The sequence below is a fragment of the Strongylocentrotus purpuratus genome, unplaced genomic scaffold, assembly GCF_000002235.5.
Source record: "Strongylocentrotus purpuratus isolate Spur 01 unplaced genomic scaffold, Spur_5.0 spur5_scaffold_20, whole genome shotgun sequence".
In the NCBI taxonomy this organism is placed as follows: Eukaryota; Metazoa; Echinodermata; class Echinoidea; order Camarodonta; family Strongylocentrotidae; genus Strongylocentrotus; species Strongylocentrotus purpuratus.
Window position 1 is genome coordinate 3,501,065 of NW_022145606.1, and position 19,462 is coordinate 3,520,526.

At 36.3% G+C, this 19,462-nt stretch overlaps 1 protein-coding gene across 1 annotated transcript; it reads right to left on the minus strand.

Annotated features, from left to right (window-relative positions):
* Positions 1 to 4,107: 4,107 nt before the first annotated feature.
* LOC115927168 lies at positions 4,108 to 9,984 on the minus strand. The gene is made up of 2 exons (XM_030992634.1): positions 9,912 to 9,984; positions 4,108 to 6,396 (listed from the first exon to the last, which is right to left on the minus strand). The coding sequence occupies exon 2, from the start codon at positions 6,367 to 6,369 to the stop codon at positions 4,702 to 4,704; it is 1,668 nt and encodes a 555-aa protein (XP_030848494.1). The 5' UTR covers positions 6,370 to 6,396; positions 9,912 to 9,984; the 3' UTR covers positions 4,108 to 4,701.
* Positions 9,985 to 19,462: the final 9,478 nt, after the last annotated feature.

Genomic DNA, 19,462 nt, shown 5'->3' on the forward strand with positions numbered 1-19,462 from the left:
ATCATCCAGTTCTCTCCTCCTCTCCAAGATGACATCCCCGATGTCGTCTAGCTTACATGGTTTCTGGCCGTGATCTTTGGTAGCGCATGGATGACAAATCGGAATTTTGTGTTCTTTGCAGTAAAATTTGATTGGATCACCGTGTATGTCACATGACCATGTCATGTCATGACCTTTTCTTGTGCGTAGCTTGACCTTTTCATCTCTCTCTCCTGGGAACTTGGACGCCATTATGAGGAGCAGATGGTAGCAAGTTACCTACATATATACAAAAAAATAAAATTAGACATAGGGCCTATGACTTCAGGAGAAAATATGGATATTATAGAGAAGCGGATCACAACAAAAAGAGACAACGACATGAACGATGGTAAAAAATAAATTTAAAAAAAGTCGGAGGAGAAAATTTAATAGAATACCAAAAATAGTTTGTGTTATAAATTTCATATTTTCTTCCAATCCGATGGTCATTAAGAACATTTTACCTGATATACTATACAAATATGAAATAATCTAAATAGGAAACTAATATTTTATAAATATCATCTATAGCCAAAATAACAACAATTCAATCATAAAGTTACATATGTTTGACTCACCTAGTTACAAAGTGGTATTTCCAATTGGGGGGGGGGGGGGTGCAATTTTCCGGGGGTTATTGTCCTTGGGGTATAATTGTCCTTGAACCGAATACAAAAGTTGTTCATCTTTTATCCTTAAAATGTTGAACGACTATTTGTGTTATTACACCAACAACTTCCTACCAGGTACCCATTAATATGTCCTGGGTCGAATGTGGCAAATGTAGATTAATGCCTTGCCATAGGACATTAGTGCCTCGTCGGGGATTCAAAAAATGAAAGTGAATGCCAGGCGAATAATAAACGCTGATCATTGCAGTCAAACTGTAAAGCGCGTCTCTGAACTCGTCACAACTAGGCCTAAAGAGAAAACAACTATTTTCTTGTCTAAGTTGCTGAGTTTGTGTCATAATAATGATGACGAATTGTGATTACAATACGATTATTCATGTAAGATCCATACTTACGAGCAGTTTCTATGAATTATTCCGTTGTGATGAGGACCTCTCTACTATCAGCTAACGATGTTGTATTACAGTGTACAGTTTGATTGTATGCAACTGACAAGAGAGGTGCAGTGCGTATTGTGAAATATCGGGTATTTTTCAGTTCCGCAATACCATGGATCGGTGCACAAATTGAACAAAGTTTCAAAAGAAAACGAATCATACAAATGTTTACGTCACTAAGGTCAAAGTGATGTGTTTTTAGGTGTTTTCAGTTCGGTGGTTAGTGTGTTAAACCTAGCTTCAAGCCAACAATAGAACATGAAGTGATATTTATGATGTAAGTTATACGACACTCATGTTAAATCTCTCAATCCATTCTCTTTATATATATAACATAATGATCAAAATACTGAAATACAGGTTTATCGTCATGAACAGTGTTACATCGACAATGTTAATATTAACCTTATCTAAAGAGAGAATATTCAGGAACAGAAGGAATGCATGGCAGTCTGTACAAAAACATACTTTTACGAGTTGTTGGCGGGCAAGAGAACAAACATTTCAAATGGAAAAGCTTGTATCTTAAATACATTAGAATGATACAAAATAAGCCACTGCCTCCCTTCAAGAAACGGGTTATTATGGTCAATGAGAAATATAAACTTTTCAGTACTTAGAGTCGAAACAATGGAACCATTGAAATTCCGAACAGAGGTTAGCCCCATCACTCGAATGTTTGAAAGCAGCTTTTTTTATAACTGATTTTCAACTATCCGGAGACATTACTGCGTAAAGAATTAATATATATATTCATGTACAGGTAAACATGATTTCTCTCTTTCTCTATCTCTCTATCCCTCTCAATCTCTCTCTCTCTCTCACTCTCTCTCTTTCTCCCTCTCACACACACACACACACACACACATACACAAACAATCCCATCCTCCTTCTCTTTATCTGCGTTGTTTATATTCTAACTAAAGAGGCAACCCTGCTGAAATAATACTGTAAATAAATGATGAAGAAACTTACATTTGGAAAACGAAGAGAAGGGAACAGGATGGACAGTGTAGATAGTTTAAGAGACAGAGAATAATATTAATTGCGATGTTTTCTTTTCTCTTCTTTCTATCTTTCTTTCCTTCTTCATTTTTTTACATTTTATTTGTTTTTGGTAAGTGCAAATCTTTGAGCAACATGCGAATTCGAAAAAAAAAACAAGTATAGGGTGCCTCGTGACTGCACAAATCTTAGTAAAGAATAAATCTTGATCTCTGTCACAAGCGTATCAAACATAACCACTACCGATACACCATGCCTTTCTAACTATACCCATATCCCCTAACCACTACCGATACACCATGCCTTGCTAACTGTACCCATATCCCCTAACCCCTACGTCATACCTTTACAGCTTACCCGAGTATTACAACATACAGACAGAGTGTAAAATCATGTCATGCTTTATGATTTGGAGGTCAAAGGTAATGATATTCTTTTCATCTACTCGATCTGATAAACTATTCAGACCAGAATTTCCCATTGTTCACTTTTAGTGTATTAAAGCACGCAATGGAAAGATATATATGAACGGGATTCCCGCCTTCACATTTCAAGCGATGTATGCTACCACCCATTTAGAAAATATGAGTGCACAAATAGAAAGGAAGACAAATACAAAATCAGATATGTATCATAACTTTTACGCGGGAACGGCTTTGTCTGTGCCACTGAAACTGTTTACAGAGTAATGCACGTGGAATCAAGTGTAGACGATTTGCTAATGCGAGATTTGAGCGATGTATATTAGATCTCTGCGCTCTTTGATATCTTTTGCTTGAATCATACTAACAGAAACAATCTGATGCATATGAGGAACACATGTATTCCCAACATATAATTTAGGTGCGTACTTAATTTAACTCTACTTCTTTGTTATAACTCTAAACATTAGCCGATTTAAGCTCAACATGTAATAACTACCCTTTGCTGTCATTCTCTCTCTCTCTCTCCCTTTTATTTTCACTGCCTCTCTCTGTCTCTGTCATCCAATCTCCCAACGTCTTAAATCAGTGTCGCTTAATCTAAATCTACTTCTGTTTTACCACTCTACTGTTATTATAGCTCAACATATAATTACTTTTGCCCTCTTTCTCCACCCCCTCTCTCTGTCTCCTCCTCCTCTTTCTCCCTCTCTCTCTCTCTCTCTCTCTATCTATCTTTTTTTCCTCCAAACTCCTCTCTTTCTCTTTCTGTGATCCTCTTTCTCTCCCTCTTTTTCACCGCCTCTCTATGTCTCTGTCACCCCGTCTATCAACATCTCGGTTATGCCATACAACCCTCTTCCTCTAAGTTAAGACATAAATACACTGAAGAGGACAAATATTGAAGAAAACTTACACTATCTTTTAATTTTGACTAGCCGAGCTTATAGCTAATAATCATATATACAATCATTTATTCAATTTGCAAGGATAAAATACGCCGAATATATATTTACATCGATACAAAACTTAACTTAAGTATTTCAATATAACTTTGTTTGTCTGCAATACTCAGATATTATTCCTTGTATATTCGGTCCATACCAACAATCGACATTGGATAACCGATATGTATAACTTAATAAACCGGTATCATGTTAAGTAAATTACACGTCATTAAAATATTTACAGGCACAAGGCTATTTTCTGATATAAAACACACTCAGTAAAATATCTCACATTATAAGAATTTTCAGTGACTATCATGACTAACAGAAAAAGAAGAAAGCAGAAAGAACATGAATAAAAAAAGCCCACGTGAGTGTATTGTATATATACAATGTCATTACGTATGAGAGGAAATATAAATGAGTAAAACGAATCTACTCTCTGATATCAGTAAACCATCCTCCAAACTTATAAACATTCCCAGAGTTAAAATTCCCCTGTTTTTCCTTCTAATTAACTGAGTCATAATAATACAATACAATGTCACAACTAGTTTCACACATCACGCGATATTCATGGAGTCTGTCTCGAACCTAAGAAGTTTTGGAGGTTCGATCCGCTTGCCCCAATTTAACATTTAGAGCAAAAATGTGGATTTACTGTATTTACATATGACATGAATTCGTATCGATCTAAAAATATAGTGTGACATCGACAGGAATTACATATATATTCTTTTAGATTGAGTTGTCATTTCCCAATCAATACTTAATCATAAGCCCATTCATGTGTACATTAGTCCATATGAAGGCTTACAAAATGCAATTTCATTAAAATCTTAGTTAACCGTACATAAAGATTAGTCAGGTTGCATGGGTTTATTTCAGAAATTATGCACAACAGAAATGCTCTCCAAACCGCGTTGTTCAATTATATATACATTTGTGAAATACTGTGATTCCAATTTCCATTATTATATTAAGAAATTAAATATCACGTAATGGTTGAAAGGTGAAATAGTTTATTTTATTCTGGGTATGGTGATAACAGCTCGTAAAAAGTCACTGAAATTTCGAAGTAATAACCATATTGTGTTCAATATGTTTAAACAAGCTTCTTCGGGAAGAAATTTATTTACTTAAACTTCGACTGGGTTATATGAACAATCGGAAAAAAACTAGTATTCCGTTAATGCTAATTACATTATGCGAAATTTCATCTATTTCTTCTGATGACTTATACAATAAATATCTTCTTGTACACAAAAAGCTTGTCTCCGTCACACGCTACAAGATTACCAGAAGGAGTTACGAGGCATAGGCTAATGTACTTGCATCGGTCTGATTTCTTGTATTCCACGATCCTCCTTGCCTGTATGACACCACCACATGACACCTGATCAACTGCGTAGATAGTATGCTCGTCATCCCAGTATGTGATGTAGAGTGTGTCTGTCAGTTTGTGAACTAGACAATATGACACATCCCATTCAGCACAGTGTATGTCAGCCTTCACTTCTCCAGATCGTGAGATGACAGTGAATTTATTATAATCTGTCTTCACAACGATATCACCTGATGACAAGGCTTGTATCGGACCCTTCACCACCTTGCCCTGCATCCTAATAGTGTTTACTATCTTACCATCAGCAGGGTTGATGACGTAGATATTAGACTCATTGTACTGAGCAGCGTAGATCATCCCATCCCCGTCAACATCAACGTGCACAATAGTATAAACATAGCTGTTATTCCTCGGTATGCTGATGTCTCTAATCACATTCCATTGTCTGTCATAGAGAGTGATGCATCCATCCAAGCTGTCACCCGTGCAGCCTCGTCTCGCCTTACCACATACTATTACATTGCTGTCTATGGGGGCGCATGATGTAATATTCATGGTACTTCCTCCTTCAATGTCATTCTGTGTGTGTTCAGTGCTGATATTTGTAACATACGTGGCATTGTTCTTTACGTCCCACACACATATCTCATCATCACTGATCAAACCACGCACCCGTGGTTCATTAACAATCGGCGGAATGTGGATCGACTTGACAAGCTCCCATTTACCGATATAGCCATCAATTCTCCCGTAGTGTTCCCCACCTATTTCGCCCTCGACAAACTTCACTTTCTGAACTTCACGCTGTAATCTGTCAAAACAGTCGCTAACATCTTGAAGAAAGTTCAAATTTAAAATTTCATCTAGGGATGCACGTACTTGAGGAGCTTCATTCACTAATGTTTTGTCATCTTGTTTCATCCGTTTGATCTTGGCGTCAATATTATCCATATTGCTGATTGCATGCTGATTCTTACTTGTGAGATCTTTTATCTTTTTAGCAACCACCTCGCTGATTGCCTTTGTTTCTGATTCAACTTTTGCTTGGCTTTCTTCGATGGTTAGTTGTTGTTGTTCTGCTTCTTCGTGACATAATTTGATCCGTCTTTCCCTCTTTTCGTTAATTATTTGTATTTCTTTATCCGCCTCCTCGTCGATGGAACGAATCGATCGTTTCTCTTTGTCTTTCACAATCTTGATTTTGTCTTCGAATGCCACCTTAAGTTCATCGTTGACTGATTGAAAATGGTTACTTGCAGAGGTTTCAGTGGAATTCAGTTTAGAGTCAAACGCTTTCAGTTGTTTCTTCATCTCCTCTATCTCTTGCTGCTTGTCATCCAGTTTCCTCCTCCGCTCCAAGATGACATCTCCGATATTGTCAAGGTGACATGGTTTCTGGTGATCTTTTGTCGCACATGGATGACAAAGAGGGATATCGTGTTCTTTACAGTAAAATTTGATTGGCTCACCGTGTATGTCACATGACCATGTCATGTTATGACCTTTTCTAGTGTGTAGCTTGACCTTTTCATCTCTCTCTCCTGGGAACTTAGACGCCATGATGAGAAGCAAATGGTAGCGAGTAACCTGCATCGTTAACAATAATACAAATTTAATTAGAGAAATGACTTGAGGAGAAGACACAGAAAAGCGGATCAGGAAACAAAGAGAGACAAAGACATGTACGAGGGGTGGAGAACAAATAAATAGGAAGGCATAAACAAAGAACACAATATCAAGCATATCATATTCTCTTTACTTTATCATTCTGCTTTCTACTCCTGTTGCTCGTGAGTATATTATGACTGATATATTCATATTGAGTAAGGCGATTAAGAATTAATTTCATTTTATTTCGCTTATTTCCATTTCCAACAAAATTAAATGAAATATATGAAATTGCATTGTACATAGTAAAACAAAAACACTTTAAAATGTATTTGTAATTGCAATTGGTCCCCAGTGTACAGCAGGCATATAAAACAAGTTAGCCGTGGAGTGGACTGCTAAACAGATAGGCTTGTACATTGCAGCTCCCTATAACTTATATGTGCAAAAATAGTATATCAATAATAAGGGAACGCACGAATACATAAACCGGATAGACAGAACATAAAATGAGTGAAAGGGACAGGAAAGAAGGAAGATAAGAAACGAGAGAGGGTAGGGCTCTTGCCCATAAACGCAAACAACAAAGTACGGACCGAACAGAATACGGATGGCAGTACAACATGAATGCAAATATAATAGAGTATACTATTGAGTGAAATAAATTGAATGAGGGAGAGCTGACGCTTGATAATTACGTAGAAGAGATTTTTTAAATTTAAATTGAATAGTCCAAAGCTTCGGGCCTGCGTAAGTAAATACGGATTTAGCGAGTATAGTTCTAGTTATTGGCAGATGGAATTTGCCAGATTTGCGTGTGGGGTAAATGTGTATAGTTTTATTTTTGATGAATATTAAATTTAAGATTGGGGGTAGCGTATTGTTATTTAACTTGTACATAAACTGACCGAAGTTTTAACGATACAAATCATTTATCTTCAAGATATTATAATCAATGAAAAAAAAACATCAGTATTGGATCTCGAGGAAGTGTTACAGATAAAACCCATAACTTTCTTTTGTAGAATAAAACGTGCATTATGGGATCATTACATTCATATTGTAGCGCGTTCTAAACTCATCAATGAAATCAACCAATAGAGAAGACAACTAGATTAATTGGCTAATGGTCTATGCCTATTTATGTATTTTAGAGGAATTGTGTTCTAAATGTGTGGCTAACACTCATAAATCGGAGGGGGCATCATTAAAATCGACCCTTTTGACGAATAATAGTATTTGGTCAATAATATTTTATGGGAATCTTAAACTACAATGAGTTGTGTGTCATATGAAACATAAATATATTTACATTTTGATACCAGTTTCAATCGATTTGGGATTAATTGACAAAACAATATTTAGAGAAAAAAACCAAACCAACGTGCTTGTTACTTATCAATTACTACCAATTCCGTTTAAATTGATATCAAAATGTAGATAATCTGAATATCCTTTTATTGACCAAATTCTAATACTCGTCTAAAGGGCCGCTTTTTAGGACGCCCCTACGATTTACGGGTGTTCTTAACAAATGAAAAGAAAAATACCTCTAAAATACTGTGTGTATCTATGAATGTGATATTTAACATTTATTCAGAAGCAGAACGAATGCATGACAGTCTGTAACAAAATAAATACTTCGACCTATTTAAGGGCAAAAGAACAAAGATAGTTTGAATGGAAAAGCTCGTAACTTAAATCCAATAAATTATATTAAATCAAAAAGGAAAATAGTTATTGATATGTTATGAGCTAGACAGTTTTGTGTGTACTTTGCATTTTTATTTTTGGTGTAGTAAATTAATGGAATTAATTTGAAAAATAAGAGAATTGGTCAGGGGGCAGAAGGGCCTCGGGGGCTCAGGGCGTGACGCGTAGAGAGCTTAAGAGATAGAGAATCAGAGCGACATTGTCCTTCCTTCTTTCTCTTTCTTATCCGTGCAAAATTTGAATTCGAAAAACAAGTATAGTTTGAAGTGTGAATGCGAATACTAATAAAGACTTTAAACTATAACTTCTTTTCTGCCATTATACATTCCCGTATATCGTATCAAATTACCTAACCACTGCCAATACACCAAATTTCTTAAAGCCAGTACCACAACATATCCCCTAACCACTATCCGAGTATTACAACATGTTTACTGACAGAGTGTAAAAGCATGTCATGCTTTATGATATGGAGGTCAAAGGTGATGAAATTATGTCCATCTACTCAATCTGATAATCTATTCAGACCAGAATTTGTAATTGTTCGCTTTCAGCGTTGACGGACGATGGAATGTCACGTATAAACGGGATTCCCACCTCCACATTCAAGCGATGTTATTATTTTGGACATTATGACTGCATAGATAGAAAAGGAGACAAACACAAATCTGATATGCTTTCCTAACTACTCCATGAGAACATCTTTGCTGTGCCTCTGAAACTGTTTACAGAGCAATATACATGAAACCAAGTGCAGGTTATTTGGTAATGTGAAGATTGAATTATGTGATATATTAGATCTCAGCGCTGTACATGGCGACCTAGAAAAAACGAAACCGAGAATTATCGATGTTTTTTCATAACTTAATCACAATTACACAAATCTGAGATCCTCCTCTTTCATACGATGCATATTTCACGCATGAGTGAATAAAAGCTCGTTTTCTTTTATGACACCTCAATCAGGAAAAATGAGCCAGGAATAGCAAATTTTTGTTTGTTTAAAGTGATGCTTGCATTTCCACAATTTGTTTAAACGAATTCGTTTTCACTGGCTGCCCGCCGTAGCAACAAATGGAATTGACAAAAGACTTAACTCCGTTTCGTTGACGATTAGACATAGACGAAAGACTTCATAGAATGCAACGTACGCGATCATACGTTTTTTTTTAGTTTTTTTTTAGGGGGGGGGGGTATGTGTTTAATTATCACACAGTGGATGAAATTCCCGGAAGATGGAAACAAATTAAGACAATCTATATTTTAATAAAATATTATCGAACATCATCTTGTTTGAAAGCGTCCTTCTGTATGTATTCAGAAAAGTCACATGTCAAGAAATATCCACAAATGTTGCACGACGCCATTATTCAACATAAGTTGACTTTTCTCTATTGGAATGCATTATTACACATTTAAAACGATCGCAAATACCCCCAAGAGTGACAAAGCCATGGGCGAGGCATGGAGGAGAAATAAATAGGAAAACAGAAACACAAACTTAGATAGAATATCAAGCATTCCTTCGTAGCTATTCCTTTATTGTTTCTTCTGACATTCTCATTGCTCGTCAGTTCGTTACGATGCATACAGTAACGGTTAAATAAAATGAAATACATGCCAGGCGAATAATAAACGCTGATCATAGCAGTCAAACTTTGGCGCGTCACTGAAGTCGTCACCTATAGACATATAAAGAAGGCAACTATTACTTATCTAACTACTTAATTTTGTGTCATAATGATTACAAGTATCATAATTCATGTATGATCAGTACTTACGAGTAGATATCAGGATTATCCCGTTGTGATGAGGACCTTTCTATAGCAGCTTGCGACGTAGTAATTTAGATACTGTAAACACTTTGTTTGTATAATTTACAAGAGAGATACAGTGCGTATTTTGAAATAATCGAGTATTTTTCAGCTCCGCAATACAATGCATCGGTGCACAAAATAAACAATGTTTCTAAAGAGAAGGAAATAAATGAATGATCACGTCACTGGTTCAAAGGTACAGTACGGTTGTTAGTGTTTTAAACCTAGCTTCAAGCAAACAATAGATTATGAAGTGATATTCATTAAAACTGAAAGACTCCCAATTTCTAATTTCTCAGCCATACTGTTTTTATACATCATTGTGATCAAAAAAGTAAAATACAGGTTTGTCCTAAATTGTTACATCGCCAATGTATATACTTTAATATATTTATTAACGTGATCTAACAAAATAAAAACATTAATGAGCAGAAGGAATGCATGGCAGTTTGTACGAAATATATATGTATTCAAACCGTTAGTGGGCAAGAGAACATTGTATTGCAAGAGAGCTTGTATTTTAAATCCATGTTATGAGCATGTTTGTGTGTGTGTATCTGATGTTTTTTGTTCTTTTGTTGGGGGTGTGGGGGGGGGGGGGCGGTAATAAAGGGATAGAATAAAGACAAGATATGTTGAAATAAAGGGAATAGGGACAGGACGGCCAGCGTCATGAGTTTAAAAGATAGGAAATCAGAGCGACAATTTGTATTTGTTTCCGTGCAAAATTTGAAGTAACTTGCGAATTCGAAAAAGATAAAAAGAATATCACCACTTTTAAACTCCATATCCTAAAGCATGACATGATTTGACACTCTGTCAGGATGTTGTAATACTTGGGTAAGCTATGAAGGTATGACGTAGTGCTTAGGGAATGTATTAAGACCACATATTTCCGTTGTTTACTTTCAGTGTAGGCGTGCAATGGAATGTCAAATGGACGGATTCCCAACCTTCTCATTCAAATGATGCATTCATGCCTATCACATATTTAAACAATATGAATGCAAACATAGAAAGATATACAAATACACATCTGATATATGTATCGTGATTACTACTCGGGATTTGTTTCTTCTCTGAGCCTCTGAAACTGTTTACAGAGTAATGAACGTGAAATCAAGTGCAGGCGATTTGATAGTGTGAAGAGTTGTGTGATGTATTAGTTCCATGTGCTCTTCAAAGATAAACTTGAGTTCTGGTAAAAAAAAAAGAAAAAAAAAAAGAAGATGAATTCTCACAGAATCAAACGAAACTTACACTAAATGTTCAAGATAACAAATAAATGTCATGTGCTAAACAATTTTGAAGAAAATGTATATTAGCTATTATAATGAGCATAGAAAGATAAGGAAATCAAGGTAAGCTAGCCCCGACACCATTTGTGTAGTCCCATATATATATACATCTTTCTGTGTACAGTGCTTGTTACTTTACCAAGACTGGGCCAAATCTATTATGATTTTGAAGACTCCAGAACTTTGCAGTTTACACCAATATTTACATGCTACATGATCAACTTTGACTGATCCATTCGACACCTGTTATCACAATGCAATCGCATTACCAGAACTCACCTTTATTTTTAATAACTTTGTATTTACATTTTACGGAAAAAAAACGTTCTGATGCATACAAGGAATACGTATATTCCGAATATTCAAGGTGTGTAAATATTTTACACTGTCTGATGTATGTTAAAGGTTAAATTTTACCTTTATCTCTCATTATCACCCCTGTTTTTTCGTTTGCTAACTCATCCAACGGTTTGCCCTTTTTTCTCAGAGAGAAGAGAAAGGGAAAGTCAGATAATGTATGATTCAGACAGAGAGGTATAGGGAGAAAGCTACAGCTTAGCTAGCGCGGGTAGGATTCTCCCAAATAACATTATATACAAATATATTTCCTGGATAAATTCATGGCGGGTATTTTGGAAAATATATTATAGTAGTATTTTTGTATAAATATTTAACTACTTGCTGTAATGTTGATCAACCTCAATCTTAGAGCGAAGGAGGATCCTGAAAATGATCGGCTTACATTGTTATTTTAGCTCACTTATCATATTATTGTTCTACTTTAAGGCCCTGTCACACAGAGAGGACGCATGGGGGACGCACGGCCAGCGCATTGGAAATTTGGAATTTTGGCCAGTGCGTTGTCGTTCGCTATAGGTGTTCGTCATCATTCGTTACTCGTTGGACCAACGCTATGCACTCGTCGTCATTCGCTGTGTGCGTCGGGATGTTTTGAGCATGCTCAAAAGTGTGCGCGGAGCTCGACGCATGAATGCACACGCCAAAGGGACGCCAGACATGCGCGGAGCGCGCTAGACCAACGTCAGACATACGTGGAGCAAACGCCCTGTATACGAGCAGCGCGCTATCAACACGCTATGCATTCGGTGTCAGCTCGCTAGCTTCTCCCAAATCCTGACAAAAGTCAGAATCACGATTTTCTTCGATTCTCAATGCGCCGGCCGTGCGTCCCCTATGTGTGACCGGGCCTTTATAGGTCAGAAGATCATTTCTTCCCCATCTCTATCTCTCTCTCTCTTCATCTCACTCTCTCTTTCTCTCCCTCTCACCCTCTCTTTCTCTACCTCTCAATCTATCTTTCTCTCACTCTCTCTCTCTATTTCTCTCTCTCTTTCTCTCTGTTACGACTACCTTTCTCTGCACCTCTCTTTGTATCTGTCAAAGACCCAGTCTTTATTCTTCTCATTCACAACATAGATACGCATCAAAAGAAAAGAAAAAGTTAAAGAAAGCATGCATCATTAAACTTTTGTTTGTATAACTCTCTAACCTGATAGGAAATACAAACATATCTAAATTGCCAGGATGACATACCGAATGAAATAATATGACAGCAATACAAAACTAGGCCTATGTATTTCATTTAACACAATTTCGCCTTTAATAAAATAATAAGCATTAATCCTTGAATATTGATTTGGTCAATGGCCAAATTTACAGAAAACGACATTAGTTTGATAATTTACATTAAACAGAACAAACAGGTTTCATGTCCACTCAGTAATTTTTTGTTAGTTGTATTTACAGGCACAATCTTATTCTCTTTCAAAGCCCACTTAAATGCACAAACTAAACTTTTCCATTGACTATAGCATGACTAACATAACATGAAAAGCAGAAAGAAAATGACGTTACAATGACGTATTGTGTTAATATATAAACGTGACTTCTACACGATATACAATGACGTATTGAATTGCCATTTTTCGAAAGTCTTTGCAATCTTATTTTGTATGAATATCAATCTAGCGGAAGCCTTGAAAACTAAATTCATGAAACTATATATAAATAGTCCATTAAAGACAAAGGGCCTTTAATAAATGACTTTAGGAATACAGGAATTAATATGAAGATAGCACAGTACACAATCATTGCTAAATTTTGTTCATGAATATTCAATTATACATTTAAGTCCCGACCAATAAAAACAATCTGAGACGATCCATATTTTTATTAAAATATTATCAAACTGTACTCTAGTAAGCGTTCGTCTGTATGTAGGTGTACAAGAACGTCTTTAGCAACAAACAAAATAAGAAATGATTATATACAGATGCTACAGGACGCCATTATTCAACATTAGTTGACCTTTCTTTAATATAACACAACATTACACAATTAACACGATCGCAAGTTCATAAGTTAATCTCCATAGCCTGGTCTACATGGTCTGTCTCCTTTTAAACTGTACGAACATTACGATGACATAATCCGAATAGGATGTCAATGGGCAATACACTTAAGGTATTGAAACTGACCTCGAGTTGATTTTTCGAAAGTCTTTGCGATCGTGTTAATAGGTCAAAACCACGATGTACATCAAACAAATTCTCCTTTTAAGATACAATAAATTTACTAAAATTCATTATGCCGATGTTATGTTAACATGCAGATACATATAATGTCTTTATCTTTCTTATGGATTTTTGTTGTCCACTGTGCACTACAAAGAGCCATTGCAATATAAAAAATAAAAATAAATTATTATTACAACTAGTATCATACTTGTAATTACTACTACTGCTACTACTACTACTACTACTGATACTACTACTTATACTACACCTACTACATTATCTTACTATTTTATTTATTCATTAATGTTACTATTATTATTATCATTATCGTTATTCCTACAACAAAAATATATACAATGCTCCCTTGGAGTAAAGATTAGCGGCCATACCTAGACCAACATCACGTGGGCCTCTTCCCCTCTTTGAAAAGTACAATACATAAACATCAAACCTTAGCAACTATTGATCATATAAATAAATTGCTACCTGGCAGCTGAAAGAAGAAAAACAACAATTCATAACATTTAAATATAAATACACACTTCTGCTATGCGCCAGACCCTTACGAAAAAGGAAACTGTTAATGTGTTAACGAATAATTTTGATCTGTTATAAGGCAATCCAATTAAAGACAAACGGTGTAATTCGTTGTTGTTGTTGTTGTGGTTGATGTTTCTGATGTCGTTGTTGCTGTTAAATTTTGCGGCTATAGTTGCTGTTGTTAGTGTTGTATCTGGGGGGGGGGGGGTGATGTCGTCTACTCGTGCATAATCAACTGCTGATATATGTTTTATATTCTCTGACCTAATATTTGATTCCGGAGTTGGAAGGATTTGTATAATATAATTGAACAAAAACAATTTCTAAACGAATGAAACCAATACGAAATCGATATACCTAATTTTCATCTTTCATATTCTCTCTCATGCTTTTAGATTTAAATTTGAACTTAATATGATTTCTACTATATTACATTTAAACACATATTTCTCCTTTTTTCTCGTTGAATGAAACTGATATTACCTGTTGTTTTCATTAGACCGTGTGATGACCGTTCTTGACGTTTAAAGACGATTGCCATCTAATCATTTTGTTCATATTCTACTGTCAGATATAAGGGTATAGTCTGATTATAAATGCCTCTTCATACAGATCATAAAGCAGCGCGGGTTAATCGACACTTTACCATTTCTGTTGTTTGATTGCTTATACACAGTATGTCATTTAAAAACCTGCTCTTCATTATGAAATACAAAATTAAAGATACGTTTTCTTGTCAACTATTATGAGAAATGAATGAGCACATATTCAACTTAAGGATTTATTACAAGATGGCGAAATCAGGAAAAGTTTGGTATCTATATTGCTAACACAATGAAACTCTTCTTGTACACAAATAACCTGTCTCCGTCACAAGCTACAAGGTTACCAGAATGAGTTACGAGGCATGGGCTAGTGTAGTCGCATCGGACTGATTTCTCGAATTCCACGATCCTCCTTGCCTGGATGATTCCATCACGTGATACCTGATCAACTGCCCTGGTAGTACGCGGTATGTGATGTACACGGTATGTGATGTAGAGTGTGTCTGTTAGTTTGTCAACGAGACAATCTGACTTCCACCACTCATCAGAGTGTATGACAGCCTTCTCTTCTCCTGATCGTGAGATGACACTTAATCCCGTATCACCTTTCTTCACAACGATATCACCTGATGACAAGGCTTGTATCTCACTCTCCACCTTCTTATCTTGCATCGTAATAGTGTTTAGAATCTTACCATCCGCAGGGTTGATGACGTATATATCAGACTGATCACACTGAGCAGCGAGGATCATCCCATCCCTGTCAACATCAACGTACACACGAGCAGAATAGCGTGTATTTCTCGGTATGCTGATGTCTCTAATCACCTTCCATTGTCTGTCATAGAGAGTGATGCATCCATCCAAGCTGTCACCCGTGCGGCCTTGTCTCCACTTACCACATACTACTCCTTCAAAGACTTTCTGTGTGTGTTCAGTGCTGACATTTGTAACATACGTGACATTGTTCTTTACGTCCCGGACACATATCTCATCATCACTGATCAAACCACGCGCCAATAAGTCATTTACAATCGATGGAATGTGGACTGACTTGACAAGCTCCCATTTACCGATATAGCCGTCAATTCTCTCGTAGTGTTCCCCATCTACTTCACCCTCGACAAACTTCACTTTCTGAACTTCACGTTGTATTCTGTCAAGACAGTCGCTAATATCTTGATGAATATTTACATTTAAATTGTCATCAATGGATGCAAGTACTTGAGGAGCTTCTTTCACTAATGTTTTGTCATCTTGTTTGATTCGTTTGATCTTGGCGTCAACATTATCCATATTGCTGATTGCATGCTGATTCTTACTTGTGAGATCTTTCATCTTTTTGGAAACCACTCCGCTGATTGCCTTTCTCTGAGATAAGTTTTGCTTGGCTTTCTTCGATGATTAGTTGCTGCTTTTCTATCTCAGCATTGCATCCGTTTATCCGTCTGTCCCTCTTCTCGTTGATAATACGAATTTCCTTATCTGCCTTGTCGTTGGTGAGACGGATCTTCTTTTCCTCATCATCTTTCACAATCTTTGATTTGTCTTTGTGTGTGGACTTAACTTCATCGTTGGCTGTCTGAAGATGGTTACTTGAGAAGGTAGCGATGGATTCTATCTTGTAGTCAATAGTTTTCAGTTGTTTCTTTGTCTTCTCAATCTCGTGCTGTTTATCATCCAGCTTTCTCCTCGTCTCCAGGATGACATCCTCGATGTCGTCTAGCTCACACGGTTTTCTTTAATAGCACATCGGTCACAGACGGGTAATCTGTGTTCTTTACAGAAGAAAGCGATTGGCTCAGCGTGCTTGTCACATGACCATGTCATGTCATGACCTTTTCTTGGTCTCAGTTGAGTCCGGTTTTCTGGAGGAAACCTTGACGCCATGGCATGTAGTGGGTAGCTCAAAGATGTATAATCATGGATGCATTATACATCATGAGACAAGCAACATATTATTTTCACACCAGAAAAACGGGAGGGTGGGTTGGATTAATTGTTAGTCATAATTAGCACAATGAGCTTAGAACACTTACCAGAAACTGTATTCTAAAACGATGCAAATACGTATTGCAGACGCACACACTTTGCACAGACATGAACAACTGGCTTGTCTTGAATTTCATGACTCTTGATTTGAGCTCTTAATGAATGTAATTTCAAGTGATATATGCAGATACATAGATGAGAATATCAAAAATTTAATATAATATTTTCTTTATTATTCTGTCTTCATTATGAGCGATATATTTATACTTGGTCATGCGAATAATGTCATCATGATGTAACTATTATCCACTTTGATAATAACAATGACATTCGTATTACATCGCGTCCTTATCAAACCCATACATTTCTTGTTTTAAATACAACCAACAGAGAAGACAACCATTACTTATCAAACGTCCTATGGCTATGTGATTCAAATTTTGTGTATTAAGAATGATTACAAATATTTCATATTACAAATTAAAGATATTACTTACGAAGAGTTTGCTGTATTATCCAGTGGCAACGAGGACTTTTCCAATATGAGACAACGATGTTGTATTACAGTGTACAGTTCGAATGTATAACAATGAAAGGAAAATGAAAGAGAGAAGGAAGTGGAGTGCTTGTGAAATATCCGGCATTCACCAGCTAAACGGTATATGATCCATCCATTGGAAACATAGTTAAAAGTTCAAAGTTCAACACGTTTTGTTTAAGCATTCTTAAGTACGGTGGTTAGTGTGTAAAATATTCTAGACACCATGACCTAAATCGCTGTTACCCGAGCGACTGTCATGTTAAATGTATCAAGTCTATTGTCATTATATAGTAATATAATAACAAGAGATATTGGATATTAGGTTCATCGATAGAACAGAGTAAAACCCTCTCAGCAATATATCTATGAATGTGGTCTGATACATATATTCAGGAGCAGAAGGAATACATGACAATCTGATCAAAATAAATACTTTTAATTGTTTAAGGACAGGACAACAACAAGTTTAAATAAAAAAAATCGTGTTCTAAATCTTACAGTTTTTTCATCTACTGAATCTGATAATAAATTCATACCGGAATTAGTCACTGTTTGCTTCCAGGTAGGCACGCAATGTAATGTTATATATGAACGGCTTCCCAGTTTCACATTCAAGGGATGTATGCCTACTAAATGTTTATAAAATATGAGTGCTCAAATAGAAAGGAAGACAACTATACATCTGATATGTTATCATGACTACTACGTGAGAACACTCTTTTCTGTGCATCTGTAAATGTTTACAGAGTAATGAATGTGAAATCAAGTGCAGGGGATCTGCCAATGTGAAGAGTGATTTGACTAGATCTATGCGCTTTTTCACATTATTTTACTTGCATTTTACTATAAATTCAGTTTAATGTATTCCTAACAAACACCGTGTGTAAATTACCTGTATACACTGTCTGATGCCTGTATGCGCAGTTGATTTAGAGAGAGAGAGAGAGAGGAGGGAGTGAGAGAAAGAGCAGGTGTGTGTGTGTGCGTGTGTGTGTGTGCGTGTGTGTGTGTGTGTGTGTGTGCGTGCGTGCGTGTGTGTTTGCGCGCGTGTTATAGTCAGATAGGCCAATAGGGATATAAAGAGAGCAAGGAAAGTGCGGGTCGGACACCCCCCCCCCCCCCAATCAATAGTCCAATTAGATTCCTACGAAAAAATGACGGGTATTTTCAAAAAATCTTGTAGGCCTATTATTTTTTGTGATTTTTTAAAATTCACTTATCATAGTTTCCATCATCCTCAAGGAGCCTGAGAAACGTCGACTTATTTTTCTATTCTACTTCCTTTTCAATATCATTACTCTTCATTATCGGTCGGAAGAGAGTTAAAATGTCCAACTTTCTCAATCCCACTTCTCTCTCTCTCTCTCTACTGTTAATACTTGCCTATACTCTCTCCCCTCACTGTTACTATGCATACATTAGTCAACCTATCTATTCGACAACAAAGCCGAGCGTCATCTCTTGGCGAGACTTTTGTTACCATTGCGTTTAGTTTGTAAGGGTCGAGGGGGAATCCCCATTTTCGAAACCTATTCTTAGGCACTGTGTCCTTACATCAGCTAGGCCCTTTTATGCTGTCTTTCCTGTATAGATCGACTGCAATAATGACCATCTCGTCTTCAGCATGTGGACAAGATGTAATGTTACTAAATGAGGAGTTCCCTAACATATGACAAAGGCATTACATAATAATTGAGAGGGTGGTACAATTATGCTCAACAGCATCGGAAAGCAAAATCATTGCATCATACCATCCAACGTATCATTGTACCGGCTCAATTTTTAAACATTTAAACATTGTTGAAAATTTATTTTGCAAGAAGCTAGAAACATGGTCTTGCAGGTTAAACCAAACGAATTTCCAAGTGGAAAATGAAAAACTAATCTCAACTTTAAATTCACTTTCACATCATGGATATCGTTCTGTTTTTGAATTACTCTTTTGACTTATAACTGTTGCATTAAGGCTTGCATTGCTATGAAAATGTTGTTACATCATAATCGAAGCTTATCATTCACCATCTCCTCTATAATTTTCAGAAGTATATTAAAGAGAAATAAC